At 41.7% G+C, this 14,494-nt stretch overlaps 2 protein-coding genes across 2 annotated transcripts; one reads left to right on the top strand and one right to left on the bottom strand.

Moving 5' to 3' along the window:
* Positions 1 to 968: 968 nt before the first annotated feature.
* Positions 969 to 4,403, top strand: Pmar_PMAR015642 (conserved hypothetical protein). Its single transcript, XM_002788860.1, has 8 exons — positions 969 to 1,098; positions 1,806 to 1,962; positions 2,011 to 2,104; positions 2,616 to 2,742; positions 3,181 to 3,278; positions 3,638 to 3,751; positions 3,974 to 4,105; positions 4,172 to 4,403. Exons 1-8 carry the CDS (start codon positions 987 to 989, stop codon positions 4,286 to 4,288), a joined length of 951 nt encoding a protein of 316 aa, XP_002788906.1. The 5' UTR covers positions 969 to 986; the 3' UTR covers positions 4,289 to 4,403.
* Positions 4,404 to 5,080: 677 nt separating this feature from the next.
* Pmar_PMAR015641 (protein phosphatase 2c, putative) lies at positions 5,081 to 12,748 on the bottom strand (the record flags this gene model as incomplete). Its single annotated transcript, XM_002788859.1, has 12 exons — positions 5,081 to 5,173; positions 5,969 to 6,103; positions 6,158 to 6,347; positions 6,692 to 6,833; positions 7,576 to 7,642; positions 9,213 to 9,305; positions 10,480 to 10,619; positions 10,967 to 11,039; positions 11,202 to 11,274; positions 11,320 to 11,453; positions 12,195 to 12,304; positions 12,664 to 12,748. 12 exons carry the CDS (start codon positions 12,746 to 12,748, stop codon positions 5,081 to 5,083), a joined length of 1,335 nt encoding a protein of 444 aa, XP_002788905.1.
* Positions 12,749 to 14,494: the final 1,746 nt, after the last annotated feature.

Raw genomic sequence — 14,494 nt, 5'->3', positions numbered from 1 at the left:
GACTACTACGTAGTGTGTATATTTTCACGCAGTTTTACACCAATTCACGTAAAACGGGTTGTGAAACTCCAATGATTTCCGTCACCACACTGTGAGATGAAGAAAAGGTATCTATAAAATTTACGTGATTCTGGCCAGCGTGAATTTCGCTCTTGCCGTTTTTATAATAATAACTGTGAAGATGACCGCTTCACTTTCGTGTATGATAGCATCTAGTTATATCTAAGCCTTGCTGAGCGTAGGATATTGAATTTTCGAACTTGCCCGAAAAATACGATCCTCGGAAATATAACATTTCGGGCAGTCGTCTTGGGGGAATTCCCAGTGTAAATTTTGTGTTTTTTAAAACAAAAAACTTTTTGATTTTCCGAAATGAAGGATGCTAAGAAGGGAAAATTATGGGTGTTTTTTTCGGAATATATTCATCACGTTAAAGTATCATATAAATATTCGCCGAATTTGTGAGAAATCAATTTTTTACGCGTTTTCGTAAGAAAAACATACGCATAGTAGAGGAATTCGATATTCGTTTATCTCAGCAAAGGAGAGAGAGGAAAAGTGATATTACGAGGAGCATGTATACATTGTTATTGATGTTGTCGCACTGTCAAGTCTACGGTGATAGATTTGTGTTAGTCGGATAGTGTTTAATACTAGAGTTAGGAGGCCCTGACGACTTGGGGTGGCTGGGAGCTGATGCTTCTTAGAAGTTCAAGATTATTTGATGCGATATTAGTTTTGATGAAGTCATCGATTAACCGAGCAGCGGTCTCGTAGTTATGCACAAGTTGAAACCTGACTGGAGACAACAGCTTTTCTCGCTATCTTTCTGTGGTGACACTGAATCGGTGTCAATAGTGATATTATATTTGAGGACATCTCCGTTATTTATATCTTATATAGGATAGCGTATTCATACACTATTAATCTAATACTATCTATTTATATATTTTTATGAAGTTTATTATAGAGTTTTACCCAGTGTTATGAAATCTCCGCCGTCCATCTCGACAGTACCCAGCCCGATGATGCATGGTGTAGCGGGCGCTTTGGCGAGCACTATGTCAATAGTTATATTATACCCGATCGATCAAATACGTAGTACTCTGGGCAATATATGTTTGCTTTCATCATCACCTGAGCTAAGGAGTTTACTCACTAATTTTAGTAGTTTCGGGTAGAAATGTACAGAAATGATCGAGAATTCCTCAAAAATTTTTCCCAGAATTTCCATACTATCAAATCCTAGGGGAGATTGCACTACGTCTTATGTTATTTATATTAATTAATTTCAATTTCGTGCAGAAAATTGGATTTCGTTAAATTGTCTATGCATCTGTAAGAATGGGGCGCAATGTCTATACATGGGAATTAGTTCCAGTGCATATATGTTCTAGATGGTATTGATCTCTCTTGGCACGCATGCTCAGAGTATTGGTAGTTGTGCTGTTCGTACTCTTCCCGTGCATAGTTAGCTTGTTACGCTGTAGTCTTTAGAACATATACCGCAACAACAGGCACTTTCGTGTTGTACATGCGTGCAGAATTATTCTGGCTTAACTACGAAGCGTGAGAGGCTATCAGATAGATCAAACGACTCCTCTATATGCGAAGGTGTTGGAAAGAATCGGAAAACTCAATTATGCGAACAGTGTATGATATTACGAAGCTTTTCTACCATCATCCTGTTGAGGTGTTCGTTCCTGTGGCCGCCTGCTTCTGCAACAATATATTATATATATATATAATATATGTGTATACGTGTATATAGTCTTACGTGATCGTCCAGTGAATGTGGAGCTTAGGCACTTTACAGCAAGCAGCATCATCGTCTTCCCAGAATGGTTCAATACTCCTATCTCAACTACTATCCTTAAAGACCTTACCATCGCTGTATAAGGGAATAGGAAGCTCAGTAGAAGCCATGCTAGTGAGCTACTTTGTTTTCTTCTTTACATTTGCGTAAGCCTCTGCCAGATCTGTAGTGTAAGTAGCGCGCGCCCGATTCAGATACTTCAGACGAATGAAGTTGAAAATTTCTGGTAGGAGTAAACCAAGCCCAGTTGACAATCTGGTGTCGTCGATAGGTGCGGGAATACTCAATGTAACTTTTTGATCGAGCAGCTCGTACATTTCTATATAAACTTCTAGAAAGCGCTATGATTCAAAATTTTTCAAAATTATGATGTATTGGTATTATATATCACAATTATTCGATGATGATATCGATTTGAATATATTCATATAATTATGAAAATATGTGATTGAAAATTTCCGAGAATTTTCATACCAACACACGAAAATTTCCAAAAAAAATTAAATCCGAGATATATTAGGATCAGCATGAGCATGGATCTGTGTTCGGTGAAGAATGTCTGAGTAATCTGAATTGGCATTCATACATTGGAGTTTCACCCGTTTAACCCGAAGTGCTGTGATACTGCATGTGAAAAACGCGATATTCGCGATGTCAAGGGAATTGAAAACACTTTGCGGATTACACTGGACAGATCACTCGCAGTAGCTTACGCGTTATTCACTGCTCTGTGAAATGTAAAAAATGTTTTTCACTAGTGTTTTCCATATCACGGGGGAAAGTCCATCCAAATTATCAGGTATTAATAACGAGCCCCCTGTGGGTATATGCCACGAATAAGCGCCTGGGCCTGGGGGCGGCTGAACGCGGAACCTCTTTTGTATCGTTCCTAATGAAAACAGAAAAATGGACAGATTTGTGGAAAGGTAGTCCGACAAGGGCTGTACTGTAAGTAGCATTGAGGAAGGACAGCAACAGTGGAGTTTCACTCGTTTAACGTGAAGTGCTGTAATACTCCATGTTAATTATAGGACGTGTACACGTCCTATAATTTACACGGAAATTTACACGGAAATTTACACGGAAATTTACACGAAAATTCACACGGAGTAAATCGTGAATCATGCTTCTCACTAGTATTTTCATATCTCGGGTGAAATTCCAGTGATACGTACTTGTGCTGATACATCCTGCCCGAATGTGGAGCCACGATGATCTGGATTGACCATAGAAGGTCACATATAGGGCCTACCATGCATATACATTATCATCATAACACTAACCTAGGACCTTGCCCTCCTGTGCTCTGTCAACCTGGCTGACATCGTCGAGGGTGTGGTCTTTTGATGAGGATAACCCTCCAGGTACAGCTGCATCACTGTGGCTGGTGTGCAATCCTGTAGTGCACTTTGTTGTTTATGAAACAGGACGACTAGCATTGCTGAGTCAGGAGCTTAATACGGTACTACTGGATATACATTGGGGTTTCACCCGTTTCACGTGAAGTGGCGTGATACTCTGTAAAAAACCGATATTCGCGGTGATATGCAGTAGTCGTGAAATATATTTCTCACTAGTGTTCTTCATATCAATAGGGTTATTATCATCATGATGATCGTCTGAAAATTGAAGTCTGTATTTGAATTTGGTATAATTTTCTTGCACACAGTGGAATGTACAGGGGTTTCACCCATGACATGAAAAACACTGGTGGAAAACATATTTCACAAACCGCTGCATAGTGCGAATATTGCGTTTTTCACTGAGTATTACGCCACTTCACGTAAAACGAGTGAAACTCCATTTATATCTCGTGGCCAGGTGAGCAGCTCGAATGTGGGCGATGATACTCCACGAGTGTTGACGGACAGGCAAGCGTTGGTCCTGGGAGGGGCCGCTAAGTTCTGCGCAACTATGGCTACTTATCCACTCCAGGTAAACGAGTTAGTGCCTACGCGGTGTTGGAGCCTCCAACACTGCAAAGTTACAACAATAACATGTTCGCTTTCCTCAGCTGAACTCAGAAGTTTGCATACAAATTCGGGTGAAAGTGTATAGAAATCGATAAGAATTTCCCGAAATGTTCTCGGAATTTTCATATTGTCACCAACACATGTGCATATTTACTCCTCACACTGTTATAGATTTCCCTGTCAGCTTGTACAAACGAAGTTGCGAGCCCAAGGGTCCTCAGAGACTGGGTCTACTTTGGGATGCCTCTTGGATGTGTATAGACGAAGTGGTGTGATAGGCTGCTATTCGGGTCTGCAAGCCAAACTTGCTCAAACTGTAAGGGGAAGGTCCCCGGACCGGGGACCCCGGTTCGATTCTGGGTGAGAGCATCTTGGACTTTAGGTATTAAATGCAATGTTGATGTCTGTATTATACGAGAGGATCCTCAATCTGGTTCATCATAACTCCTCGGTTGTGTCGGCTGCTTTGAAGAGGTACCGAGCAAAACTGGCCGAGTGACCCATGTTCGGTCCCCGGCGGCCGAATTTCTATATTACAGTTTGAGAAACAAGCTCTATTCCGTAATCGGTTTGTTGTGGGCGTAATTATATAACAGTAATTCGGAGCCGTACCAAGTTGTTACTGTGCTTAATAATAACTATTGATTTTCTGTAACGTAACTCTTGGTTGGTCGAGTTGTAATGTAGGGTGTGGGAATCGAACTCGGGTCGGGATCGAGCTAGTCTTATCACCTAGTCCGCTGTAACAGCGCTGCTGTCTAGAGGGTATAAACTCCCTCTAAATAGGATCTATTTATCTAATTATGATATTATAGTACCTTTTCATCGCAATCTTTACAAAGTTCGTCATAAACAAGAGTCCGGCAATAGAGGATAACCATCTCGGAAGCATCAAACTCATGATGGAGCATAGCTCAGTTTTGAACTTCCCAGAGGAATTCGAAACTCAAAGTTTTTAATCACACTTTAGGATGTAGATCAGTGAGGAAAAGTCCAGCAACCCAAGTGTATGATCATCGGGTGCGGATACGAATGCAATTGAACTCGTGTGTAGCAGTGAGTCCGGTCTAACGAGGTGGAGGACTTAAGTTACTGAACTTAAGTTAAGTATGATAGCCTCAGCGGGGAGGCGAAAAATGCTGGTTGGAAGGGGTCAAATGTGAGTTAGATCGTCCTCCGAAGCAATCTGTTATGTTGCCTATGCGAATTCTAAGCTACCAGATAGAGAGACTTCTACTAAGCCCTGGAAGCCGAGGAGGGGAATTCCAACTTTGCAGGTCAGTTCACGCGTTTACAGGGCAGCAATCCCGCTCCCCTCAAGTGTTCTGCTCCGAGGCGACATGACGACTTCCCATGTGCGCTCCCCGCTTTGGAATACCTTCACCTGTACATACTGAACCAAAGTTGAGACAAGTTGTACAGCGCAGTGTACGTGTGGCGCACTTCCCATGATAACTTCATGGCCCAGGCTGGGCCGCCCAGCAGTGATGTCGTTCGTCATTATTGTACCGACATTTCTGAGTCAGAAGTACTGACGGTAGCGATAATCGGATCATCACAAATAGTTCGATCTACTCCTCATTTACTCAGGGGATCGACAAACCTGGTTCACTACAGACGCATATCCGCTTCGATATTCGCATTATTCGCTTTTCACATCATCTTACTGTCAGTTTCTTCCCAAACTAGATTTTTTAGTTTTCACCAACTTGACGACTGCTGCGAAGACGACACTTGAGGTTTCAATAGTAATTGTTTTTCAAACAAACGCTAGACGAAAACTCAAATGGAAACACAACAATACTTATTCTGGGGACGAAATTTTTGATGTTGAGCAAGGCGGTTGCTCGATGTGCACGCTTGAAGCGTGACGCTTTAGTGCACATCGGACAAAGCAAAGTTTTTGCCTTTTACAGTGTCGGCTCAGCCGACTCGGCTGGCATGCACCTGGGCTTCCCTTCGGATGCTACCTGGGTTGTTTCAGGTTCATTTACTGGAGCTAGCCAGTTATTATTCCTATACCACTCGTTTGAAGATGGGCGGATAAACTTTGATCCAGCTCCGGCTCCCCGCTCTGCTGAGGATAGTATGGGCAGCACCCCGTAGCCAAGGTCTACTTCAGTACTCATTAACTCCATATTCATGTCCTTGAGGTAGTCCCACGAATGGTAAACGTCACCAGACGCCTGGCAGCGTTATTCCGAGACTCTTGTGGGCCGTCATACAGGCATCGTTTCGCGAGATACCCACATCTTTGGTTGTTTGCACTCATACTGGCTAATAAGGCCATAGATCTGCCATCGGAGTAGACCACCTAAAGGAAGAGATAAGAGATACAAGGCCATGAGTCCCTATCGGCTTACATTACTTGAGGGAGAATTTCACGTAAGTGAGAACCGAGCGCTCCACACTTCGTTTTTAATTTGTCTACGTAGCCACGGCTGACTTTGGGGCCCTCGTAGATGGTTATCATTGTCCCCCGGTTGATGGGTTTGACTGCGAAAATTCCCAGGCCTGCTCCCTCTATCTCGCTCATCTTGATGGTAACGGCTGTACTCCTATCGTAGGATGTAGATAATGGTTAACCTATACGAAGAGAGGATTATGATTCGAATATGATGTATTTGTTTGTATTTACCTTCTCGTGATAGATTTTTACGAGCCAGCATGTTGCTGCTCCATTCTACTTGGTGCTCTTTCATCTCCTCATCGACAGTCGTGTTATATTCATGATAATTGTGTGTTGTGAAAAATGAAGTAGATTTTGGATGCTTCGACGATCTTAGCATCAGAATATCTTCCGATCACCACGCCTTTCCTTTTTGTGGTGATATTCCGCGCCGTTAAAGCATATAAATCCTCAATGTGAGACGGTTGATCGTGTGTAGGCCGTGTCACCCACTGGACGAAATAGGCTGGATACAGCATACCGCGACCATCGAGCACTCCAATACGTTGTATGTCAGAGCCGTCGATATCCCCCTTATTGAGTAGGGAAAGTGGTTGTTCCTTCTTCGGAAGAATCGTGTTATAACATTGCAAATCTACATCACCGAAAACATTCTACAGTAATGTGAGTACTACTCGTATGTAGACTGCGATGCAGCGGATGCGCTGTGCGTTTGCGCATAGTGCGCGCAAACGCGCCGCGCACGTGGACTCCTTTCCCGGAGTCTGAAGCTTGAGTGGGATCAGTCTCTCGTTCGCGCGTCGTAATCCTTCACGCGAGTAGCAAGCAGGCCTAAGCACCTAGGTGCTCGATACTAACAATGGCCTGACTTGAGTAAGCGATTTGAGCATGAAGATAATCAGCCACGGGAAGAAACGTTCGACTTGTTTTTCAGACACTGTGCACTTTCTGAGGAAGAATCTCTATCTATCTCCTGATATCTATCTCCTGATAGCCTCTCCTATCAGATGCCACACAAGGAACGAATACTGCATTCGGTTACGCTTTCAGCGGTGATTGACTACTCGCAAAATCAAAAAAGCTCAGCGAGTGGTCACAAAAACGTGTGGGCTCTCACCTAGAGTATTGATGTTATAACTAGTAAACGCAATATCCTATTTCCAGCAACGCTTCGTTTATCACCTCATGCGGTTGTTTCAAGCATGACAATTAGACAACAAATACGCCAGGCACATTCAATAGTAACACTCGACTTCAATCGATGCAGCATTGCTGTAAATAACAATAAATCACTAATAATCACTTTACATCTCAACGACTGGATCATCTAAAGAATACAGAAAAATGCTCAACCTTGGGATCGAACCTGCGCCTACCATAGAGACTTTCGAGAGCTCTTTCCTCCTTGATTCGAGTTGGTTTCTCCCAACCAGGCAACAATAACTGTAATATCATCAACAACATCGTCTTCTTCGCGAAGCCATCGTTTCCAGGCTTCCTGGGCGAGCGCTTCAGCCGCCTTCTGCACGTCTCCAGGAGAGTACCGATCTGCTGTACGCATGCACATAAGAGCTCGCGTACTGTTTACTCACTCAGGATTTCCACAGCCGTTTGACTGCTGATGAATTCCCAAACGCCGTCACTGCAGAGGACCACGAATCGATCTCGAGCTCGATCGATTCCCCTACAGAATTTTCATAGCGACCACCAATGTTGGAGGAACATATGTTCGCTTTCCTCAGCTGACCTCAGAGGTTTTTTATACGAATTCGGGTAGAAGTAACCTCTCCGAAATTCTCTCCTAGCACTTTCATATTGTCACCGGCACATGTAGTTGCCCATGTGCATCTTTCCCACTCTGTAGTGGAGTACGGTACTCCGCATTGTGCGGGAAATCGATATTAGCTACATCATATAGCATACAGGCTATAGGTAAGCAAGCACAATCCGTGCTTGCCGACCTCACCCGTTGCTGCTACTATTGGCACTGGTTTTTCTAATAACCCGTATCGGCATGCCCCCATGCCTTTCGTTCATTGGAGTTTCACCCATGATATGAAAAACACTACAATATTGGAGGACATATTTCACGACTACTGCATAGCACGAATATCGCATTTTTCACCGAGTAATACGCCACTCCACGTAAAACGGGTTGTGAAACTCTATTATAGTCACAACAGGCGCCCACGACAGATGCTCACCTTATATTGATTTCGGGTTCATGTATGACTCCCACGCTGACTGCCATAGAATCACCAAGGGACCGCGACATCGCTAATCCCGGGTAACGTTTGCCTACCGGAAATAACGAAAAAAATTTTCTCGAGATTTACCTTTGAGAAAAACTCGATACGGTATGTCGCCTTTTAGTCTTTTAACCTGATGAAAAGATGAGTTCAAAAACGAGACATATGCATTCAATGGTCGTTCACCCACTGAGGGAAATATTCACATGCGTCAGTGACAATATGAAAATTATGAGGAAATTCCGGGGAATATTGTTGATTTCTCTACACCTCCACCCAAACTTGTATATAAACTCCTGAGCTCAGCCGAGGAAAGCGAACATATATTTCTCCAACACTGCGTTCACCCGATGAATACAGTTCCAGTGAGACGCAAAGGCGTGTCAGACATGTTTCTATATGAAATGACCAGTGTGCGAAACAATGTGCACATGCGTTGGTGACAACATGAAAATTTCGGAGAAATTCTTGTTGGTTTCTGTACACTTTCGTACCACCCTAATTCGTATATAAACTCCTATAAGAAATTAAGACACTCTCCAGCTCAGCTGAGGGACCTCGAACGTATATTCCAAGACTGAAATCGACGATATTCACATATGGAACAAATCTTTTTATTGATACTGAAAATTTCATCCCAGAGAATTAACATTGGAGTTTCACCCGTGATATGGAAGATAATTTTCAAGAAATATCGCGTTTTTCACAGAGTATTACACCACTTCACGTAAAACGGATGAAACTCCAATAGTGCGTTGACTCACTTGACCTCCCTTTGCAACAATCCTGCTTTTTTCCTCTGGAATCTCGGGTTTATGATCTCGCGACAGATCTTCGGCAACAATTTTACCGTTCTCCTAAAAAATTCTTTTATGATTTTAAGATTTTTCCTTATTTTCTCCTTTAAGATTTTTCCTTATTTTCTCCTTTAAGATTTTTCTTTATTTTCTCCTTTGAGATTTTTCCTCATTTTCTCCTTTAAGATTTTTCCTTATTTTCTCCTTTAAGATTTTTCCTTATTTTCTCCTTTAAGATTTTTCCTTATTTTATCCTTTAAGATTTGTCCTTATTTTCTCCTTTGAGATTTTTCCTTATTTTCTCCTTTGAGATTTTTCCTTATTTTCTCCTTCAAGGTTTTTCCTTTTAAAAATAAGATAGAACTCGCAAAAATAAAAACGATAAAATAAATCGATGGTTGAATCGGATTCAAATCATAGAAAAAAAGTGTCGAAACGCCCATAATAAAAAAGATGAAAATTACGCTGACGACGTTGTCGTTGACAACAGCTGAAGTTCATTAGAGTTTCACCCTAGTGATATGAAAAACATATTTCACCATTCACTTCGCGAAATACAATTGTGTTATCGTTCTTATATTTTCTGAGCCGTTTGACATCACTTCACGTTAAACGGGTGAAACTTCATTGATTAAAACGAACTGAATATGATAATTCAATTATCAGAAAAGTAAATAAGGAAAATAGAAAACCCACATTCCCATGGAAACTGTAAGGTCCCACACGGGGAACCTATAATGTTCCTGGAGGATTTTCATATTCTTCAATTAGTTTCCCATGTAAATGTCATCACATTGTGAACATCATTTTCCCCATTGAACTTTCACCCGTTAAAAGTAAATTTTCACGACTACTAAGTAGCGCGAATATCGCATTTTTTACAGAGTATTACGCCATTTCTCACGTTAAACGTGAAACCCTGGAGGGCGTTACCTACATTACTACTGTTGCTAGACGTAAAATGTTCCGTATGTGTAAGAGATTTCTAATAATGGAGTTTCACCCATTTTAAAGTGCCGTAACACTCCGTAAAAAACGCGATATTCGCGGCCTGTAGTAGTCGTGAAATATGTTTTTCACTAGTGTTTTTCATATCACTAGGGTGGTGAAACTCCAATGAACGCGTTTATAGTTTTAAACTGTAATTCTACTTAAGAGGTTACTCCATCCAGGAGTACCAAAGGAGGTATCATATCTTCCAACAGTTCACCGTCTTTGCTCTCGAAACTCTTACATCGATAGTGCCAATGACTGCTCGCGAGTCGCCGACCCAAGCACAGTAAATAGTTTCATCTCTGGTCACGACGACCGTCGCTGTTGTGCCAGAAAGGGAGGAGTCAAACTTCCTTCGAGAACTAGCTTGTTCGCATAGCACTGAGAATGCAATGAGATTGTCCCCGTATCACAAATATCTGTCTCCATTTTTTTTATTTTTTCTATATCGTATATAACGTTTTACGATGTAAGTTTTTCATAACAGATCGTCCGAATATCTTCGACTTCTAGTAGGCTACTATTACTTCTATTCTCAAGAGTGGTCGGCTACGTTGGTTTTCATGCAACTTCAACCGTATCGGAGCAATTCACAGTATAATGATGGGAGATCGTTACAACTCGCCGTTTTTTCAACACCAACACGCTACTAAAAGAGTTCGATAACAAAAATGGAAATTTCTCGCGAAACTTTGCTGAAAAAATGCTCAAACCTGACCGAAACTTACTATTGGTGTATTGAAATGCTCTTTTGAAAGCATCACGGGGAGCGCTATAGAATTCTTTGTCTTTGATAAGTAACTACAAAAGCAGTATAAACCCGTGAGAATAGATGCACATGTGTCGGTGGAAATTTTTAAATTCTGAGGAAATTTCGGGAAATTTTTCGTATGCTAATTCGTATACGAACTCCTACTGAGCTCAGCTGAGGGAAGCGAATATATATATTTCAAGGCGACTCACTCCGGGTAAAGTGTCGTGGCAAAAACTGGAAATATCGTGACCGTACGGGCCGTGACCATCGAAAACGCCGAACCTGATCGCACGTGCTGCTCGATACGATTATCTCAATTTACGGTACATGCCGAGTCCGTCGATACCAATAACGAAAAAATCGTCTTGATTTGGACTTTCGGGTTTTAATCCCTTTTTGCACGCATACCCAACACGGTAGTCGGTGATGTGGGAAAGCCCTACAGCTTCGGTTTTCTTGTTCTGAGTAACAGATTAATCACATCGAGTGACATTCTACGTACAGTGCGTGGCTATCTGCGATATTCTCCGAGATTAATGAAAATCAATTTGGAACTATATCGCATATACAATGGAGTTTCACCTCCATAGTGGTATGAAAGACACTCTAGTGAAAAACGTATTTCACGACTACTTTTTTACGCGTTTTACGCCATTTCACGTAAAACGGGTGAAACTCCAATGTCACAGTCCCGTTTGGAACTGTGATGATAGCGACGACTTGTCCTTCAAAATAACAAACATTTGCATATCAAATTGACATGTACTGTAGTTATGCATATCTAGATTTTCGAGATGGTTTCATTCAACTCGATGAGAGTACGAATATAGACTACGTAACGCTTCTAAAACTTCGATTTACATTGTTATCATATTGATTTTCGAAATCTCAAAAATTGGAAATATCACTTTGCATAACAGTTTGGTTTACACTTGATAATGCACTTATATAAAAAGTAATTCACTCTGTGATATTTACGGTATGGAATTTCTATTACCAACATAGGGTATAGCTGTTCTCAGATTTGCACAATTGGTGTGGTTCGAATTTTCGTTGATATTAATGACCAAGGGAAACTCATTTTCAATTTTCTACATCAGTTTTCCATGTAAATGTCATCACATTAGAAACATATTCCCCATTGTTATCAAACCGTTGAAAAGCATTGAACTAAATGGGTTCCTTTTAAGGACTATGTTCACTTCGAATCCTTTTTGGTTGCTGTTTGTCGGTTTACCACTGAGGGAAAATCGTCTTGCAGAATCGGGGAAAAGATCAATAAGATTATTCCTGGTCACTTGCCGTACTAAACCTGACAATATACTTTCGTCGTCTTGCTGGTTTTTGACCTCGAGTGAACCTCTGTGTTCGTCGCTATCCTCGTGAAGTACTGCCTCAGATTGACTCAGAGTCAGTCGCCTACGCCGAATATATACGCCTTTGCCCTCGGTCGTGGAAAAGCAGACCCCCATAGAGATTAACCGATTTCAGAGACGAGACCGACCAAAATGCGCGTTGGGGCGAGCGCTAAACTATCGACATAGACAGTAATTGACAAACTATGGTAAAATCTGAGTATCACAACCTTTGTCGAGGGACCCCTATCGAGGGTGGCCTTTCTATGCGCTCTCCTAACCTCCGACGACGACTCTCTATGTTATGTATATGTACTTTCTTCGTTATGCTCATTGGCCATTACAGACTCGTTAGTCGTGTTGGGGGAGTTGTCGAGATCATCGTCGTTCAACACAACCATAGGAGAGAAATCAAACCTTAATTTTGCTAGACTGATCATGCTGCTACGAGATAGTATAGAGCAAAACGGTCGGGCGGGCGGCGACCAAAGATATGAGGATATCGTCGGTGGGCTCATCGAGTTCATAATGTGCTCTAGCGGATTCTATAATGTTACTTCAGTGAATGTAGCCAGGCTCGCTTTATCTCCAGGTATACAGTGTGAATGCAAAATAGTATTTTCGAAATCTACTTTAAAATGTGAACCAATGGACGACGTTTTAGAAGCGTTCCGTAGTCTATAACCGTATTCTGGAATTGAAAATGGTCATCTCGAAAAAATAGATATGGTTCGCACTAGGGTTTTGCCCAGGGTCACTAATCTCACGCACGTGTGGCAGCATTTGAAGAATGAAACGCACTCAGGCTGAATAGAATTGCTTGATGACTCCTAAGCCATTCCTCTAAAACTGATGAAAATTCCCACTCCAAAACTCCTCTTGGCAACGTGACAGTATATCGATATAAAATTTAATTATTAAATTTTAATTTAAGTACGCAAAATAGACCGCGCCGGAAGATGCGCTCCGCAGGTGCACACGTGCTTTCGCGTTGCGCACGTAAGTCACCTAAGAGTTTCACAGACCGCGGTGAAGCTCTGGTTCGCACTGTAGTGGGAAATTAAGCCTGCGAACGCGCTAAAGGGACTCTGAGTTCGAGAAGTAGTTCGGAAGTCCAATCAGCATTTCAGAGTTCTGAGAAATAGCATTAGTTGATTTTCAAATCTGCATATCATCGATATCGTTTATATTTTTAATAAAGTCATTTAATGCGCTCAGTACATAGTCTGAGCTCAACAGGTTATTGAGAACCACAGTATATTCTGATGGAGCCACGAGACTCATATTTTCTTATTGTTCAGCAAGGGAAGAAGGAGGCGGAAAAGAGGCAAAAGAGACATTTTGATGCGGGTGAAGGCGCGACGGAAAGCTCGTGAAGGTAATTACTGTTGCTCGGTCGTTGTTTTTAACTAGTCGCTTTCCGCAGCTGAGCTCGGGAGTTTCCTGACTAATCATAGGAGTTGATGTGCGAATTTGGGTAGAAGTGTACAAAAACCAATAGGAATTTACTCACGATGTTCATGTTGATGACCTATTTTTCCCACACTACTTTCTTACGTAGACGTCGGTCCATTCTCGCGGTGTGTTACGAATGCACGTTGATAAATTCTAGTTGTGTTCTGTTAGATTATGGATATGCATAGTATTGGCTACCCGGAGTTGAACTCGTGGGAAATACAATTTCTTGTCACTTTTCTCTTTTGCAGCGGCGGGGCTGATTTATGATGATCGCGAAGTACCGAAGGAGTGATTTTTTGTGGTCGGTAAAGAGGCATAAACTCGGATGGTGTGGAAATTAATGAGTTTCTGGAGATGCTTCGGTGTTTCGTTTGATACGTGACCAATTGGAAATTTCCTTTCAGTTTTATTGCCGATACTACGTGAAGTTCAGTCAAATTGCAAGGAATTTTGTATTGGGTGTATAAGGAAAGGGTTGTGATATGGATAGGGTCTATGAGACTCTCATATATTCAATATAGTGACCAATGTCTGGTATATTGAAATCTATAGGTCGTGGAGACCCAATTATACTTTAGTAATTCTGCTGAAGCATGATTGTAAATTTCCGATACTTGGTCGATTCAAGCATAGAGACACAGTAATAGCCTATATAGAGAGTACTTTTCTCTGGCAAGTCCGGATAATCG

This window comes from Perkinsus marinus (genome assembly GCF_000006405.1).
Source record: "Perkinsus marinus ATCC 50983 genomic scaffold scf_1104296927446, whole genome shotgun sequence".
Taxonomy (NCBI): Eukaryota; Perkinsozoa; order Perkinsida; family Perkinsidae; genus Perkinsus; species Perkinsus marinus.
The sequence above is the reverse complement of the archived record's forward strand: the minus strand, read 5'-3'. Positions and strand labels throughout refer to the sequence as shown.